Raw genomic sequence first — 15,725 nt, forward strand, 5'->3', positions numbered from 1 at the left:
GAGAGGAAAAACGACGAACCCGGCCGCAGCGTCGTCGCACGCAGCGGCAGTGGAGAACGTCGCGTCCCTGCACGGTCGCGCTCGTAGGTAAGCCTAGTGCAAACCTATCTCCACAATCTAGCCGCCTACGTCTGGGTGCTCTCATGATCGCCTCCTTAAGTTGGTGTAGACCAAAATTTGCATGAGAGGGTAAGAGGATTTGACGATATGATTGCCGGGTCATGACATGAATAATGTTAAAATCCTGTCGCGTACGTCGTCAAACCCTTTCCACTAGACACGTGTGGCACATACCCGTTTACCACGGGCCGTGGTGTACGGGTATGCGCCACAGGTGATTGACAGTTTATATCTACCCAGGAACGGCGAGAACAGACGTTGGTAACTTAAATGCTAGAGCGTTAAGGAAAACCAACATCCGCAGCGTTGACTCAGCGAATGGAAATAATAAAAATTAGGACCCCAGCAGGAATCGAACCCAACCATTCTGCGTGGCAATCAGGTATTCTACCACTGAGCCACGCCAGGTCTATAAACTGGCTTGGAAAAACAGCCTACGCAGGCGTACTATCGGTGCAACGTCAATTGTGGTTGTGGTGCTGGCTACGCAATTTTACAAGACAGCAATAAACAATACATGATACTTCTACGATGTGTACTCCTGTGATACAGGCGTCATATCAGATGAACGTCTGTAGTTCCAGTGTTGGCTCCTCTTTTATAGCAGTCTAATAAACATTACATTTGTATTCCTATGATTCAGGAAGCTATATTGGAGCATTGCTCGACCCCGGAAAAATACATTAACGAATGTTACATATGATATCCACATCACAGCACCGTAAAGTGCACTTCGTCCACCAGAACGACGCAGTGTCCTCTTCATTGCTTACGAGGCTGGGCAATGGCCTCATGCTGACCGAGGACGATGCCAGATTTATTGACAGCCGCTTTGTAGACTAGGCTACGTAGGCCACATGCGCCCAGGTAGTCTGCGAATACGACAAACACCATCCACTGATATTGGTCTACGTAGCACTATCCAGGCCTACCAGCCTCGACGGACCAACACGAAGGGTGGCTTAAGGTTCCGACATGTCGCCGGCTCTGTCGACAGAATATTTGTCGACGAAATGACCGAGGCATCCGCGAATTCCAACAGCTCTACTATACCACATACTTCACTACACATGGACCCCTCGTCAACACGATCACGACTGGATCCTTAAACAAGTCATGACCAGCTGCTGGTGCTCACTGATCATGGTGATGATGCCCTTGTTCAAGAACTGTCAAGAACTTCTTGCACACATGCACACGGGTTCGTGAAATGTGCGTGCGTTTTCGGGACACGTATAAGCACTACATATCAGCCTACCGCTTTGATTTTGGTAATACTCACGTTGCCATTGGCTGCGTTACCCAACCGTAAACAACTGGTTATATAACACATATGCGGCTCTTCAACATATATATGTGTGCATGTAAAATATATACAAATCTTTAGCGTCATTTTGTAACGTGTCGCTCAGTAAAAAAGTTACGCCACAGTCACCTACCCGCCACATGCTTCGCATAACGTCGACTCCCGCGGTACGTGGGATCTGCCAAATTTTTTGATGTAGAACTTGTTTGTTTAGAGCTTTAAAGGGCTATTTTCAAATGTTCAGTTTTAAGAAATGCGATAGCAGCTGAACAATACGAAAACCACAATAATAAGAGAACCTCCACTTATTATTGTGGTCTTTGTGTTGAGCAGCAGCAAACAACTTTCATCATCGAATTTTGCACCAAAATCTCGGCGATAGTGTTGCATACATTCAAGTACTACCAGCACTGACCAGGAGGCACTATAGCAGTTTGGGTGTGCAACTTAACTTGACCTGGCAGCTGAGACACCAAGAAATCTGCACGTTTTAATATTAACAGCTGCAAACATGTAGCAGCAACTTTTGCCTTAGCTCAATGAATCGGATGAGGCTCCATTCGATGCCCTGCACAATGCGAGGAACACATGCACTTCTACACTCCAGCGCGACTACTCATCAGAATCTCTACGCACCTCTACACGTGCATTGAAAAAAAAGGCAACCTCGCCACTGTGAAGTCGCTGCACGTACTACTGAAAACAGTTCCCTCGGATTGCAGTCGACCAATTTTTCAAATGTGCCTCTCAGGTCCGTAGCCAGGAATTTTTTTCGGGGGGGCACTTGCTGAAAACCTGGACTATTTGAGAAAAACGCCTACTTTCATTATTTATTTTTGGTAAAACACCATGTATCAAAAATTTCGGGGGGGGGGGGGGGGGGGGGGGGGGGGGGGGGGGCGGGGCACCCCGGCCCACCCCCCCTGGCTACAGGACTGGTGCCTCTCCTTCGCAGCACCACCATATCATCCATAGAACCAATGTATAAGGTGGTCGAAGATTTCGGGCAGTCCCCTTGTACCCTTCGCTGTACAATTTTTCGTACAGTATGGCACGATTAAGTAAAGCCACTGCCATGCTATCTCACAGCATCAAACCAGAGCTCCCTTGCGCTGATCCGACAGCTGTAGTGGCTCCCAAAAGTTAGCACATGCGTGCTCCCACCTTTTCTTTCCTCTCCGGGGAAGTGGGCAGGGTTTCGACACTTACACGGTGCCCGTTTTCCCTTCTTGTTTGTCTTTTTTTCAGCTTTTTTTTTAATTGCGTAAAGGAATACAGATTTTGATCTCATGATTATGTAAATGATTTATCATTAGACAGTGTGTACATATCGTATTGTATAGTGTTTGTTGTAAATATTGTATTGTAATATTGTGTTAGTATAAGTATTGTGTTAGTGTAAGTATTGTATTATCAGTACAGTATAAGTACTTCCACGCTCTCGGTGTATGCCATGTAAAACGGGGGCTCGAGGCTTCTCAAGTGCATAGATCCACTTTTTCTCGAGCCCTCGTGTTCCACAACACACACACACACTTGTGGACGAAATAAAGTTTGATTTGATTTGATGTTTTGCAGTTCCAGGTTTACAGCAGAAAAAAAAAAGCTGCATTAAGCATTGCACTATGCAAAGAAAGCCAACGCTCATGTCCGCAAGGTTCTTTATTTTTCCATGTAAAAATGACAGCATCACATTCTCTCGACCAGCATTCGTATACCTAGCTCCAGTGTCGAAATTCACGGCCGGAACTTCCAGAAACTCTAGTAACATGCTGTCACTCGCAGCCTCAGTCTTTGGGAATGAGAAGGAAAAAAAGGAAAAAGAAAAAGCAAAGGGGAGGGGGTATTCAAATTTACACAAGAAAACATGTACAAAGGAGGACACAAAAGCCTGCAAGCCATCGCAAATTGTTCAGAGCTTGATCAAAATCACTATAACAAAATAAATTACATCATTCATCGAAGCAAGAATAACTGTAACAAAATTTTCAACAAAAAATGCACAGTATAGACACGCTGGGGCACCGAGGTGCTGACCGAGACTCGAGACTACGTCGAGCAGCTTGGCTCACAAGCGTCTCTTGTTTTTCTTTGAGAATCAAGAAAAAAAAAACATCCTTCAGTAGCTGGCTTATCAATTCGCACGAGATCACCCTTACTTTACAAAAAACAGTCGCCTCACGCACACTGCGATTGCACCCACAACAAAGGATGTCTTTTAAAAGAATGCATTCCGTGAAAATAAAATCACGACCGAAAAAAGCTCACAAATGGTGTCCCGCACATTGGGTCAGCATGACACCATTCCTATCACAAGAATGCACTGAACTTCTGAAGCCTCTGAACCTAAACAGCTGCAGTTGTCAATGTCTAGGTCCTGGCTGCGCACAATCCGCTTACAGGTAACTCGCTACATCTCCACTCTCTTGCTTGCTGCCATGGCTAGCAAACATCCAACATGACCGGACTGCCACAGATCACCGAGCTAGTCTCACTAGTGCAAAAAATAGCTCTGTACGAGTCATTCGATTGAGGCTTTTTTTTTTTCTTCGCGTTCATCGTAATTCACTAGCTTCTGTAGATTGGGGAGTGCTAACCTGTCATGAGAATTTGACCAACTACCTGTAATTTTTTCATGCAAACTGAAAAAAATAAGACAAACTTCAGAAACTACTGAAGTGCAGAGCACACGAAAGCATCGGCGCTTCTACTAATGAAATTAGTCGTAAAAAATTTTCTCTCATGCTCGAATCCAAAAATTGACTATTATAGATAACCTAGCGTGTGAAACTGATTAAGGACTATAGACTACGATGATCTGTGCTCTGCAGTGGCAGCCCCGACGACACATCACAGAAATGGCATACTGGAAGTTATCTTATAAAAAAAAAAAAGATACGAGGCATGCACACTGCTTTTTAGCTCCAGTTAGCTCCTGTGAGAAGAGCTACGAAGCAACGATTAAAGAAAAAAGAAAAAGTTAGACAAACAGCTCGGAGAGGGAGGAATGCAGCTGCAATAGGTAAGATACGACAAAAGCTAAAGCAGGTCCTGTAGTGGACCTTAGCCACGTCGAGTTGCAAACCCTTCTCTCTCCCCCTCCTCGGTCGGGACGGCTTGCAGGCACAGCTGAAGTCCGCGTTCCCCCCTGGGGGCCGAAAGCTCGTTCGGGGACCCACGCATTGTCGTCCTCAGTTCCGCGTTTCGTCGCCCCCCAGTCCCCTCGGATGCCTCGCCGTGCCCAGCGGCGGAGGCGGCGGCAACAGTCTTATCCGCGGCGCACCACACGGTCTCCCCACACGACGCGTGCGTCAACGCTGCCGGGGCCGCTTCCGAGGCACGGCTCTCACACGCGTCCCGGCGGCGCCCTAGCTGAGGTCCATCCGCTCCTCGTCGACTGCCGCGGAAGAGCTCTGCCTGGTTGTCGCCGCTGCTGGGCTGCGCTTCTTGGGTGACGCTTGGCCTTCCTGAGTCTCGCCGGATGTAGAAAAGCACGTAGGCTGCCTTTGACTGTGCAGAGGAAAAGACACAGGGTAGGAGTACAAACACTGTTGAAGGCATGGAAGAAGGAAAGAACAAGGAGTCAAGGGTTCGACGGAAGCTTGTCTGGTCGGGATGAAAATGTGAGGCAATAAGATGAAAGACACCGACCAAAATAGAAACTGAAAAACTAAAAACGAAAGAAAGACGTTTTGGCTTCACTGAAGGAAGCGCTGTTCACTTCCGTAGTGAAGCCGAAACATTTCGTTTTTAGTTTTTATGCTGGTCAGTGTCAGTTTTATTGCCTCAAAGAACAAGGAGGCAAGCGCAATGAAAGTGAAAAATCATCACACAGCAGTAAGTTCCGCTCCCGTGCTAGCCGTTCCACTGCTAAACCGAAAAGAACTGAACCAGCGGCAAAAGGCACGCTAGTCGCCACATGTCTCAAAGAAGGAAATAAGGAGGACACGACACCTGAACAAAATTTTTTTATTTGTTGATCAATTGTAATCAAACTTGGTGAGTATGCTATACTTGTGCACTAATTTCAAATATGCAATTATTTTTTTAGTATATGAGTAGTTTTTAAAATACATAATATTTAATGTGCCTTTTGGGAAGCAGAATTTTTCTTTTCTAAACAGAGTTACAAAGTAAATCAGCATACCAGAATAATTTGGAATTGGAACTGTGTGCAGTGCAACAAAAATGGATGTTCTAAACCCATTACGTACTAGAACAAAAGTTATGGTATGTTGAATATTTGCGAATGAAATCCCAGCTTGAAATTGACTCACTTGTGAATGTTCAACAAACCACAACTTTTAATTTTGCAGACAGCCAAAAAGGGCTCGATCTTCTCTTGGCAATCTGAAACTGACATGGCCAATGGCCGATTTCATGATCGCAAACGCATCCTCCATAAAGTTTATATTGGTAGTTTCGAGTTAAATAAACAAATACAGTCGATCCCGGATATATCGAACTCGAAGGGGATCGCGAAATAGTTCGATATATCGATAATTCGAAATACGAAATATGCGTATTTAAGGCTTTAATTAAAGCACTGCAGCCCTCGACACAGTTTTCTAAAATCGTAAAAAGCACGAATATGACGATTCGCTCACATATGCTAAAGAACAAGGCGAGAACTTCTTTTGCAAGTTAGCGCACTTTATTTCGCATGAAAAAAGTCCGTCAACTTGTCTTGCTTCTTGCGCGCCGTGAATTCATCAAGTCATCGTCAATATTATATAAGCTTTCCAAACAAGTAAATTCAGCACCTTCCGCCACAACAGCGGTGATCGACGCTGAACGCTGATGCGAGCTCTGTAGTGCGGTAAAGGGTTTAGCGGTGGCAGCGGCGGCTGGCATCTTCAAACCGCACGGGTCTATTTCCGCAGCACTGGCAACGTAAGCTATGATCTCGGCATCAATGCACTCAGAAACAGCTACGTTGTTATCTGCACCAATGAAGTCACTCGCTGTGCTCCCGTCCGATACGGAGCCCGGAGACGCTAAGTCGCAAAATTCACTGATGCACCGTACGCCGTAGTCGGCAATCATGACGCGCCCGAAGTCGTCACCTGGCACCAAGGCCCGTAAGGAAACAGTGCACGACGGTGCTTTACTTGACGTTGTTCCAAGCACCGGTCATCATTTTTATTGCTACGAGCGGGTCAATGTTTAGTTCGACTCCTGAATGACGATTTATCAAAAACAAAGCGCGATGTACAAACAGTACGCATTCTGCAAGATACAACGCTGCACCGCTGCACGAAGAAACATTTCTCCACCGTCGACATGTTGGCGATGCAGATGGCACTTGCGGCTTTGCAGAAGGCAGCCGCTACTTTGGCGAGAAATGCGAAAAAAAGCGTAGCCTCTGAGAGCGGCGTTTTAAAACCGAAAACACTAAAAATACGTCACGAGGTTGCGGATGTCGAAGGCCATGCTCTGCAGGCCAGCATGCCATCGTGGGCGAAGAGACAAGGAAGGGAATGCAAACATTGCAACAAGACTGCGAAGTCGCTTCGAATTCTCATTTTGGTGCCCTCGGCAATCAGCCTCTTTGAAAAACATTAGCCCATGCGTTAAAACCTGCGGACCGCGCGTCAAATATACCGGTGAACTGACAAGCACTGTGCGACGAACTAGAGCAACGCAATTTCGTCACCTGCGCGCGACGAGGGATTGGAACTTATAAGAACGCGGCCGAAAAATGATCAATAGTTGTTAGGAAAAATGCACTTTCTGGGCTTCAGCGTGGGGCAGTGTTCGATATAGCGGATGATTCGCTGTGCGGGAGTTCGATATACGTGCATACCAGCCCCATGCTTTTGCATGGGAAATTCAAGGGGATTTCTCAACTGTTCGATATAGCCAATAATTCGATATATCCGAGTTCGATATACCCGGGATCGACTGTACGCATAAATTTATCTCACTTTGGAAGCACCGAAGTAAGCCCTCTTAGTACTTCTCGTCTCAATGAATGGTCGCCTGCTTAGTATTTTGTTTCTTCCCATGTTCACATCAGGCGGCACGCGGCTTAGCAAAGCCCGTGCTATTTCGAACTTTACGGACCCGAGTGGGCCGCTTACCTCGCACTGAACACACTACCACAGTACTTACCGATTCATATCGTCAGTTCCAAATCCACCGGTATGCTGGCCAGGTCATGCTTTCTCTTTTACGTGCCTCGCAAGCTAGACACCTTGGAAGACACCACTTCGTACTTAGCTAATTGAAGCCGATTCAAAATGCGCTATTTGGGTTTCGCTACTATCTGTCAGTCATCCTGACGCTGTACAACACCAGTGAACACCAGGTACTCACAGAGCTTGGCCATACTTTAAAACAACCGTAACGCGGTAGCGCCAGAAGTGCGTGTGCTGCAGAGTCATCGCGGGCACGACGGGGTACCACGGCGGTTGTCTTGCTTCTACTAGCGATCGTACCGGTACTGTAGATTTTTTTTTTTTCGAAATTGGGTTAAGGCAGTTTATCAGGAGATCTTTTACTGCAATCCTAAAGACAGGTCAGAAATCGAGTCTCCCGGGCAAATCGGGAAAGTTGGCAGCTATGCACATGGGTCATACACAGGTTGCAAAATGCACCTACGCCAATCTACACCAAAATGTGATGTGCTCTGTGACCATTTTGTGAAGGTGATGGCACTGCATCTGACCCTCTCTGATGGTTGGCTATTGCAGACACTATGAATGTGGTTTTGTGTGCGATTGCAATGCAGAGGTAACCTTTGGATCCCCTTTATAGGGGGAAAAAAAAAAAAAGGTGCATGTTAGGCTTGAGCAAACATGCTATTAGAAGTGATTAAATCTAAGGTTTCAATGATGCCAATGGATGGCAAATGAAGTTCTAGCCCTAGTTCCCTACGCACATACACAGACGAACACAACCAGCTGTGCCGTTTGGACAACACTTACCACAACATTGTCCTCCGTCGCCGAGGAAACGCTAGAGTCATCGAAGTGGTACCACTTCTGCGTCTCCTTATTCTTGGCGTACGCCGTGTCTGCAAAAAATGATGTCACCACAGTCAGTCACTTGGCACTCTACCTGGAATGAAATTCAATGTTTACATTTGGGCATGTTATCGTAAAAGCCCGCGCACAGCCCGGAGTATTTTTTTTTCTGATTTTATGATGTGAAATTTCTACCCTGTACTATATGCGGATCCCAAAAATTTTCGACCCAAAGTCACCATTTTGGTTTCGGCATCACGCAGTGCTATCATCATCATCAAGTTTCTGCGTGCTTCTGCGTTAGTCCTACAGGCCATAGAGTTTCATACAGTACTTACTAGAGGGAACTCTGGCGCTACTGTCTATGGGAGCTGCAACGCATGACGCTTCAGCCAGCATGGGAATGATGGGTAGTACACAAATTTGTCTAAACTTCGTTCTTTCGGCTCCGTTTGGCTGCGTGTTGCCTGCATCCGCTTTGTCGCAAAACAAAGTTCAGCAAAATTCAGCAGTTCTATCCACCACTTTAACTTTTTTAGGCTCACGAAATCAAACCAAATCAAACCTGGTCATGAAGTTCACAACGGTCTATTCTTTTATCCGAAACGAACGCCAAAACCAGCCAAAACACAGCAATAAACAAAGCCACAAATTTGTCTGAAGCCGCAAGCACGAAGACTAGGCAAATTTGTGTACTACCCATCATGGAGGAAGGAATGCTAAGGAGAGGCCCTATCGTATTTCAATGCATTGCGAAAAGTGTGGCGGAAGTGACGTCAGATTTATGGGGCAAACAAACCGGTATGGGGCAAACAAAACAGCAGACGCCCCGCGGCGTGCTCTCTGCGGTGGTGAGCTTCTGTGCAGATTTGTAGTCCCGGCGCAAACTTAGCGCGTGTTGTGCGGTTCGCACGCAGTAAAATGTTGCAAGCAGACGTTTACCAGGCTGTTAGTGTGTGGCAGGCCCGAGCGCTGCGTGCTGAAATTCTTCGTGGAGCGTTTTTGTGCAACGTACAGAATACCGGTACGTGCCGTGATCAAAGACGCTCAGCCCCTGCATCATCGTATTCGAACTCGCGTAGCAGTGACTTATGCGTTCTGCTGGGCGTTAGACCTTCCCTTTCTCGTAGCCCGATTTCCCGATCTGTTGCCGGTGTTTGTTCGTGTATATGGAGTGAGCGTAGTAGCTATTCGGCGCAACGCCAACCTATAGTTGACGTAACTTCACGTCGAAAAGAGGACACCGCTGTATTGTACACGCGATCGTGCACGTAAAGTTTGTAATTCCAGTACGCACACAACAACAAGCACGCAGCGAGCGCACACCGCACAATACATACATCACGTAGTCCGATAACAGCAACACAAGTTTATTGCCCTTTCGTTGAACGACACAGCCTCTAAAAACGTACGATGCCTTCGGCGCATGTTATGTACGGCGCGTCAGACGGCAAAAACAAAAGTTCACGTGTGTTCTGAGTTGACACAATGAGTAAGAAGCAACAGAGCGCACATCCGAGAGCTTCGCATGCAAATACCATGCATTAGTGATCAGCAATGAAGCGAATGTGTACGTACACATGAAAAGTGACACCCGGTACTTTCCGCAGTGCACGCGATTTGCACCGGGTATACGCAACAGCTGGGCATTGCGTAGCTTTCCTAAAGAACACACACAAGGAGCAGCATGCGTGAATCGACTGCGCCGTGGCGCCGCTTGCACGGGAAAAAAAAAAAAAGGCTGGAATCGCGCATGCGCTTGCAAACGACACGGCGGAAATCGCGAAATGTTTCGAGGCTCCTTTGCTAGGAGGCGATGCGGGTGTTTGCGATGTGGAGGCTTCACGAATGTGACGTCAGGGCCTCCTTATTTTTCCTTCCTCCACGCTACCCATCATTCCCATGGTAGCTGAACGATCACAGCGCCAGAGCCCCCTCTAGTTAATTTTAGAAAACTCTATGCTACAGGCAACAGTCACCACTGCAACCACTTGGCGCACTTCACGACAGCCACGATATTACGCCTTGTCAGGACCGTGAAAGCAGTATTCGGCTGACTTTAAAAGAAAGGTGATCTTAGCTGCCGCAACCATCAGTCACTGTGCTGCGGGGTAGCAGTTCAGTGTGAACGAGCGAAGCATTCGTGGTTGGAGGAAACCGAAGCAAGCCCTCTTTGTGTCCAGTGGCCTGAGAACTTTCCAGGGGCCGAAAAATGGTGTGATTTCCTGACAGTGTACAGGAACCGACAGACTTCGTTCGGGAGCAACGAGCTGCACACCTCGCTGTCAACATCAAGCTGCTGCAAACAAGGACAAGGGAGATCGCTCGAGACAAAGGCATTCAGCAGGCGCACTTCAAGGCAAGCAAGCACTGGGTGTCTCGTTTCATGCACTGTGCTGGCTTCTCCCTACGTCAGCATACGTCAATCTCACAGAAGCTGCCACGAAACTACGAAGACCTGCTTGTGGCATTTCAGAAGCACGATTTCATTGCGAAAGGCGGTCGCCTTTCAGCCGGGCCAGATCGGCAACAGGAACAAACGCCGGTGTATCTCGATATGCCCTCAGTTCTAATGATGCATCATGAAGGCTCCAGGCAAGTTACCGCGCAATAAACTGTAAATCAGAAAACACGGATAACTGTAATGTTGTCCTGCACGGCAGACGGTCAGAAGCTGCCACCCTACGTGGCGTTCAAACAGACGACGCTGCCGAAAGGGGACAAGTTCCCCAAAAATGTAGTCGTCCGCTGCCTGGTGGATGGACGAACCACTAGTGCTGGATCAAGTCTGTGCGGTGTGAACGGCCCGGAGCACTGCTGGGACTCCCACTGATGCTCGTGCTTGATGCGTTTCAGTGTAACCTGGTGGACTTCACGAAGCGACTGCTGCGCAACTCCCACACCGAACTACTCGTCGTACCGGGAGGCATGACATCCCAGCTGCCTGATGTGCGCCTAAATAAACCATTTAAGGACCATTTAAGGAGTGGAAAGTGACTCCTGCTAGAACGCTGAAACTGGCCTCTCCAGCGACGCTGTACACATACATGGATCGCCAAGGCTTGGGCCTGCATTCCTGGGACGCTCGTTCGTAGTGCCTTCGAGAAGTGCACAATATCAAACACCATTGATGGCAGTGAAGATGAGCTACTATGAGAGGATATCTCTGACAAGGGAGTTTCAGGTGAAAGTGCGTCACACGACGATGAATAAGAGTGCAAATAAGTGCATCCAGTTTCTGTTTTCCTTGGACTATGCTCAGGTGAAAACTTTTTTTTCTCACGTTTGCTATCCCCGAAATACACTTCGCACTATATGCGGGTCCGAGCTATACGTGGGTTTTTACGGTATTTGTCAAATGCCATGGTAACAGAACAACAAGAAGCAATGCATCTATGCTGTCCACATGCAGTGTTCACACTGTCCATACTCACAGTGGCCTGCTCCCATGCCACCGTAGTGGTTAGCGACAGCGATCAGGTCATAAACCGCTCGCTCGTGCTTTCTGTTGATGATATAGTCATCCATGCAGAGATCACTGCAACAAACAAAAAGTAGGCATTGATTTAGCAGTAAATGCGAGAGAAATGCGTTGGCATAACATCAGGGGATGGTGCACTAGCAGGGTAGAGCTGCTCAGATTGTAGCTGTAAGAACAATCAACAGCGCCACCTGTGATGGTGTAAGGCCATGCACCTCAATGCACGACATCAGATTGATGTCACACCGTCGGTGTTGATCATATAAGAGCACTGGCCCAAAAATTCTGTCTCATTTTTTCTATCGAAATAAGCACACCATTAGTAATTAAGATGGGAAACTAAGGGTGTGTGAATAGCTAGAGTACTTTGGTTTGAAGCGACTTCAAAGCGAATGGTCTTCGGGGTCCAATAATTTCAATGTGACTAGATCGAACAGTTGTCAGGTGTTACCCTTTGCAAACAGGATCCTTATATGTGCATTTATGACATACGTCATCCTAGAGGATCATTCAACAGGTTTTTATCCCCAAAAGAGGAATTGGAAAACCAATAGATAACATATACTATCTTAGATAGCGCATACCGCCGCAAAAAAAAACTCTCATGCAAGAAAACTAACTGCTCCACATGCTGGGGCAAAATGTTCGCTCTTATTGAGCTTACAATGGCACCTGCTGCGGAAAATCTGTCACCTGCTTGAGTTGCCAGCCCCGACAGGTACCTGCAGTCACATGGGCGAAAAAGCCTGCCTTTGCTCTTCCCAAGTGGGCTTTCACACTGGGGAAGAAGCATTTTGAGGTACCTCTCAAAGTTGGCCTTTATCTATCGAAGGCTGTATTACGCTCACGTGATGGTTCACAGCAAACAAGAGACCCCCACAACGTAAGCCTAAGTACGCAAGAGCTTTTGCTTTTGCCTTATGCCCTCATAAAAATGCAGCCACTCAATCCCGGAGTCAAACCCATGACCTGCTGCTCAGCAGCAATACCGCATAGCGACCAATTCATGGTCCAACCCATCTCTCAAGACCAAAATACTCATGGTCTTTCACATTTCTCGTGAACAAAAAAACTAACAGAATTGAAGTTCTAGGACCATACAGAGGAGTAAAAGTGCCTACAAGGCAGTTGTCCTGCACTGCAAAAGTTTATGCACAATGGCAACAAGGCCCATCCTCACAATAATCATTACGTGCAGTCTAGCGTTCTGCTTATTCAGCCAGGCTTTATTGAAGGCCTGCGCTGTATTACTGAAGCAGCTCACAACAGCGCCATCCAGTAAGAAACAATGAAACCTAAACTGCACAAAAGAGTCAACAGAGGAGCTACAAAGTGATCCAGCCACATTACGTAGGCGTCTTCAGAAGCCAAACACCTACGTGCCAACAGACTACACACACTGTATCTCTCAAGTGTAGCATTGTATACACATTGTATCTCTAAAGTGTAGTGGCTGCCCCTGCATTGCGCATGAATTTTCGCAGTGCAGGAAGCTGCACTGCAGCAGGTCTTGCAACTTCATGTCCATGGGTGGATACCGAGCCGCGCCTACCACCACCAGAAACAATCGGTCCGTGAGTACACGGCAAGACTTGAGAGGCAAGCGGTATCGGACTCACGTGACGGGGAAGTCGACGTGGGTGTCTATCTTGTCACGCCAGAACCTGTTGTAGGAGAAGCGCTTGAGGTGTATGATGAGCACTCGGGGCAGGCTCCACAGGTCAAACTTCTTGGTGGCCTGCTTGTGGCTGCGGCACGTGGGGCAGTACCAGGGATCCTCGGCACCCAGCTTCTCGGTCGTCGTGAACAGCTCCAGGCACTCGCGTAGCTGTAGCTGTCGTTTCACCGCTCGCTGGTGCACCGACTCGTGGATCAGCACGTCCTGCATGGCACGCACTCTTATCGTTAGAACCAAAGCTCTAAAGGGGTACCGACACGAAAATTTTCAGTTTTTTTTTGCATCAAATGAAAGGTCAAGCCCTCAAGAGCCTAGTAAAGGTAGGGCTAAGCGCGAGTGCACCCTGAAAAAGTGATTACAGTATGTTTATAAAACTGGTTTCGGTTCCCACTGTACCCTGAGTATGAGCTTCTCGTCACGTGCTCGCACAATGCATTAGTGACGTTTCCACGCCCAAACCGCACCGTGGCTCCATTGGTGGTGACGCACAAGCGGCCATCTTGGAAGTTTTGGTACCTAACGTCATCACAACTAGCCAGACTGCTGCGTGAAGTCACCAGAATTAGTACTGTAGCCCGACGTCGAGCTAGTGTCAATGTCGGTAGGTGCACCATGGAAAAATACCAAAATAAAATACCTATCTTATCAGCATTTGCCGAGCTTCACACCTGCTCAGAGCCGTCTCAGCATACAGGAGATTTGCATGGCAGAGTAACTCACCTTCGAAAAAAGGTGTCAGTACATCTTCAACTGTATGCTGAACCAATGGCACTAAAGCTAATTCTGACAAATTCACTGACACAGGCTGCTTGTTTGTATACCAACTTACATTAAAAAAATTAAACTGAATTCCGGGGTTTCAAAGAATACTTATGAGGCGCACCATAGAGGAAGACTGGATTGATTTTGACAACCTGGGGCTCTATAAGTGCGTGGGTGTCTGCACCCCATCAAATATGGCTGCCATGGGTGGGATTAGAACCTGTACCCTGGAGCTTAGCGTCGCAACACCTAAGCAGCCAAGCTACCACAATGGGTATTTGTACAATTTATAATGTGTGGTCCCTGCATTATGGTGTGCCGAGACTGCTTAAAAATACATTATTCATTACACACACAAAAAAAATCAATCAGCTACACAGAAATCTATCTAATCTGTCACACACAGCATTCTGTTCCTGCAACGTTAAGACGCCTACTGAAATCACACAAGAAATGATGCAAGTCATCATGCTGCCATACACGAGTTGTCGAAGCTGCATAATGTGTAGGTGGCGTTAGAGTCATGGGCAAATCCAGAGAGGGTCCCTGGGTGTCCCAACCCGCCCCCACCCCAGCCCACTTTACTTTTGAATATACAGTCGAACCTGTTTATAACGAACTCGAAAGTGCCATGATAAGTGGTCATTATATCAGTAGTTCGTTGTATATGAACTCGTCCTTAAAGACGTGCACTTAGCGGACGAAGTGCTTTTTTTTCTGCGTATTTTTATTAAAAAGTGCTGACAACCCCAACGGTGACAAGTTAGGCCTTTTCCAATGGCGGCCACAGCAAGACTTAATGTAAGGACGCTTGCGCAGGACCAGTAGGGAGAGGGATGAATCCCCACCGACGTTGGCCTTTGCACTCCCCACTGGCCTCCCCAAGGACGTCAAGTGCATTGAACTATCCTGAGGAAGCTAATATGTGTAATATGTACAATACTTGTCTTTATTGCTGTGGCCACCAGAAAAGTAATTGGAGCAACGCACATTGTACACGGAAAAAAAAAGAAAAAAAAGAGAAAAAGAAATAATAAAACGAGATCAACGTCTTGTGATGGAAATAACCACATCATAACGGCAAAGAACGCGAGATAAAAGAAGTTAAAAGTTATCTGGAACGAGAACTACACACGCGTTCGAAATCTGTTCAAACAGATTAGACCCCCCCTTAGAACAGACGCGCTAAGATAAGCTAATCATGACGTGTTAGCCCCAGGGCCCTTCCCAACTGACCGTCTCCCGGCACAGCATACTCCTTGCTCCAAGAACCATACCATGTGATGAGAAACCCTTGTGTGCATCAAACCTATCTCTAAGGACAGCATACTTAGTTCCCTTTTCTTGAGCCTTACTCTTCAGAACCCCTTCATTGCCGTCCCCTCGTCGTTTATTTCCATTGCATGTTAC

The 15,725-nt window shown here is 47.1% G+C and overlaps 1 protein-coding gene across 1 annotated transcript in view; it reads right to left on the minus strand.

Moving 5' to 3' along the window:
* Positions 1 to 4,589: 4,589 nt before the first annotated feature.
* The window catches only part of LOC119396045 (ubiquitin carboxyl-terminal hydrolase 15-like), a 57,209-nt gene continuing 46,073 nt past the window's right edge, over positions 4,590 to 15,725 (minus strand). Inside the window, 5 exon segments of the mRNA XM_037663092.2 lie at positions 4,590 to 4,887; positions 4,889 to 4,936; positions 8,356 to 8,444; positions 11,829 to 11,932; positions 13,495 to 13,757. Of these exon segments, the coding sequence (XP_037519020.1) occupies positions 4,795 to 4,887; positions 4,889 to 4,936; positions 8,356 to 8,444; positions 11,829 to 11,932; positions 13,495 to 13,757 (597 nt within the window). The 3' untranslated portion in view covers positions 4,590 to 4,794.

Source organism: Rhipicephalus sanguineus, chromosome 6 (genome assembly GCF_013339695.2).
Source record: "Rhipicephalus sanguineus isolate Rsan-2018 chromosome 6, BIME_Rsan_1.4, whole genome shotgun sequence".
Lineage (NCBI taxonomy): Eukaryota > Metazoa > Arthropoda > Arachnida > Ixodida > Ixodidae > Rhipicephalus > Rhipicephalus sanguineus.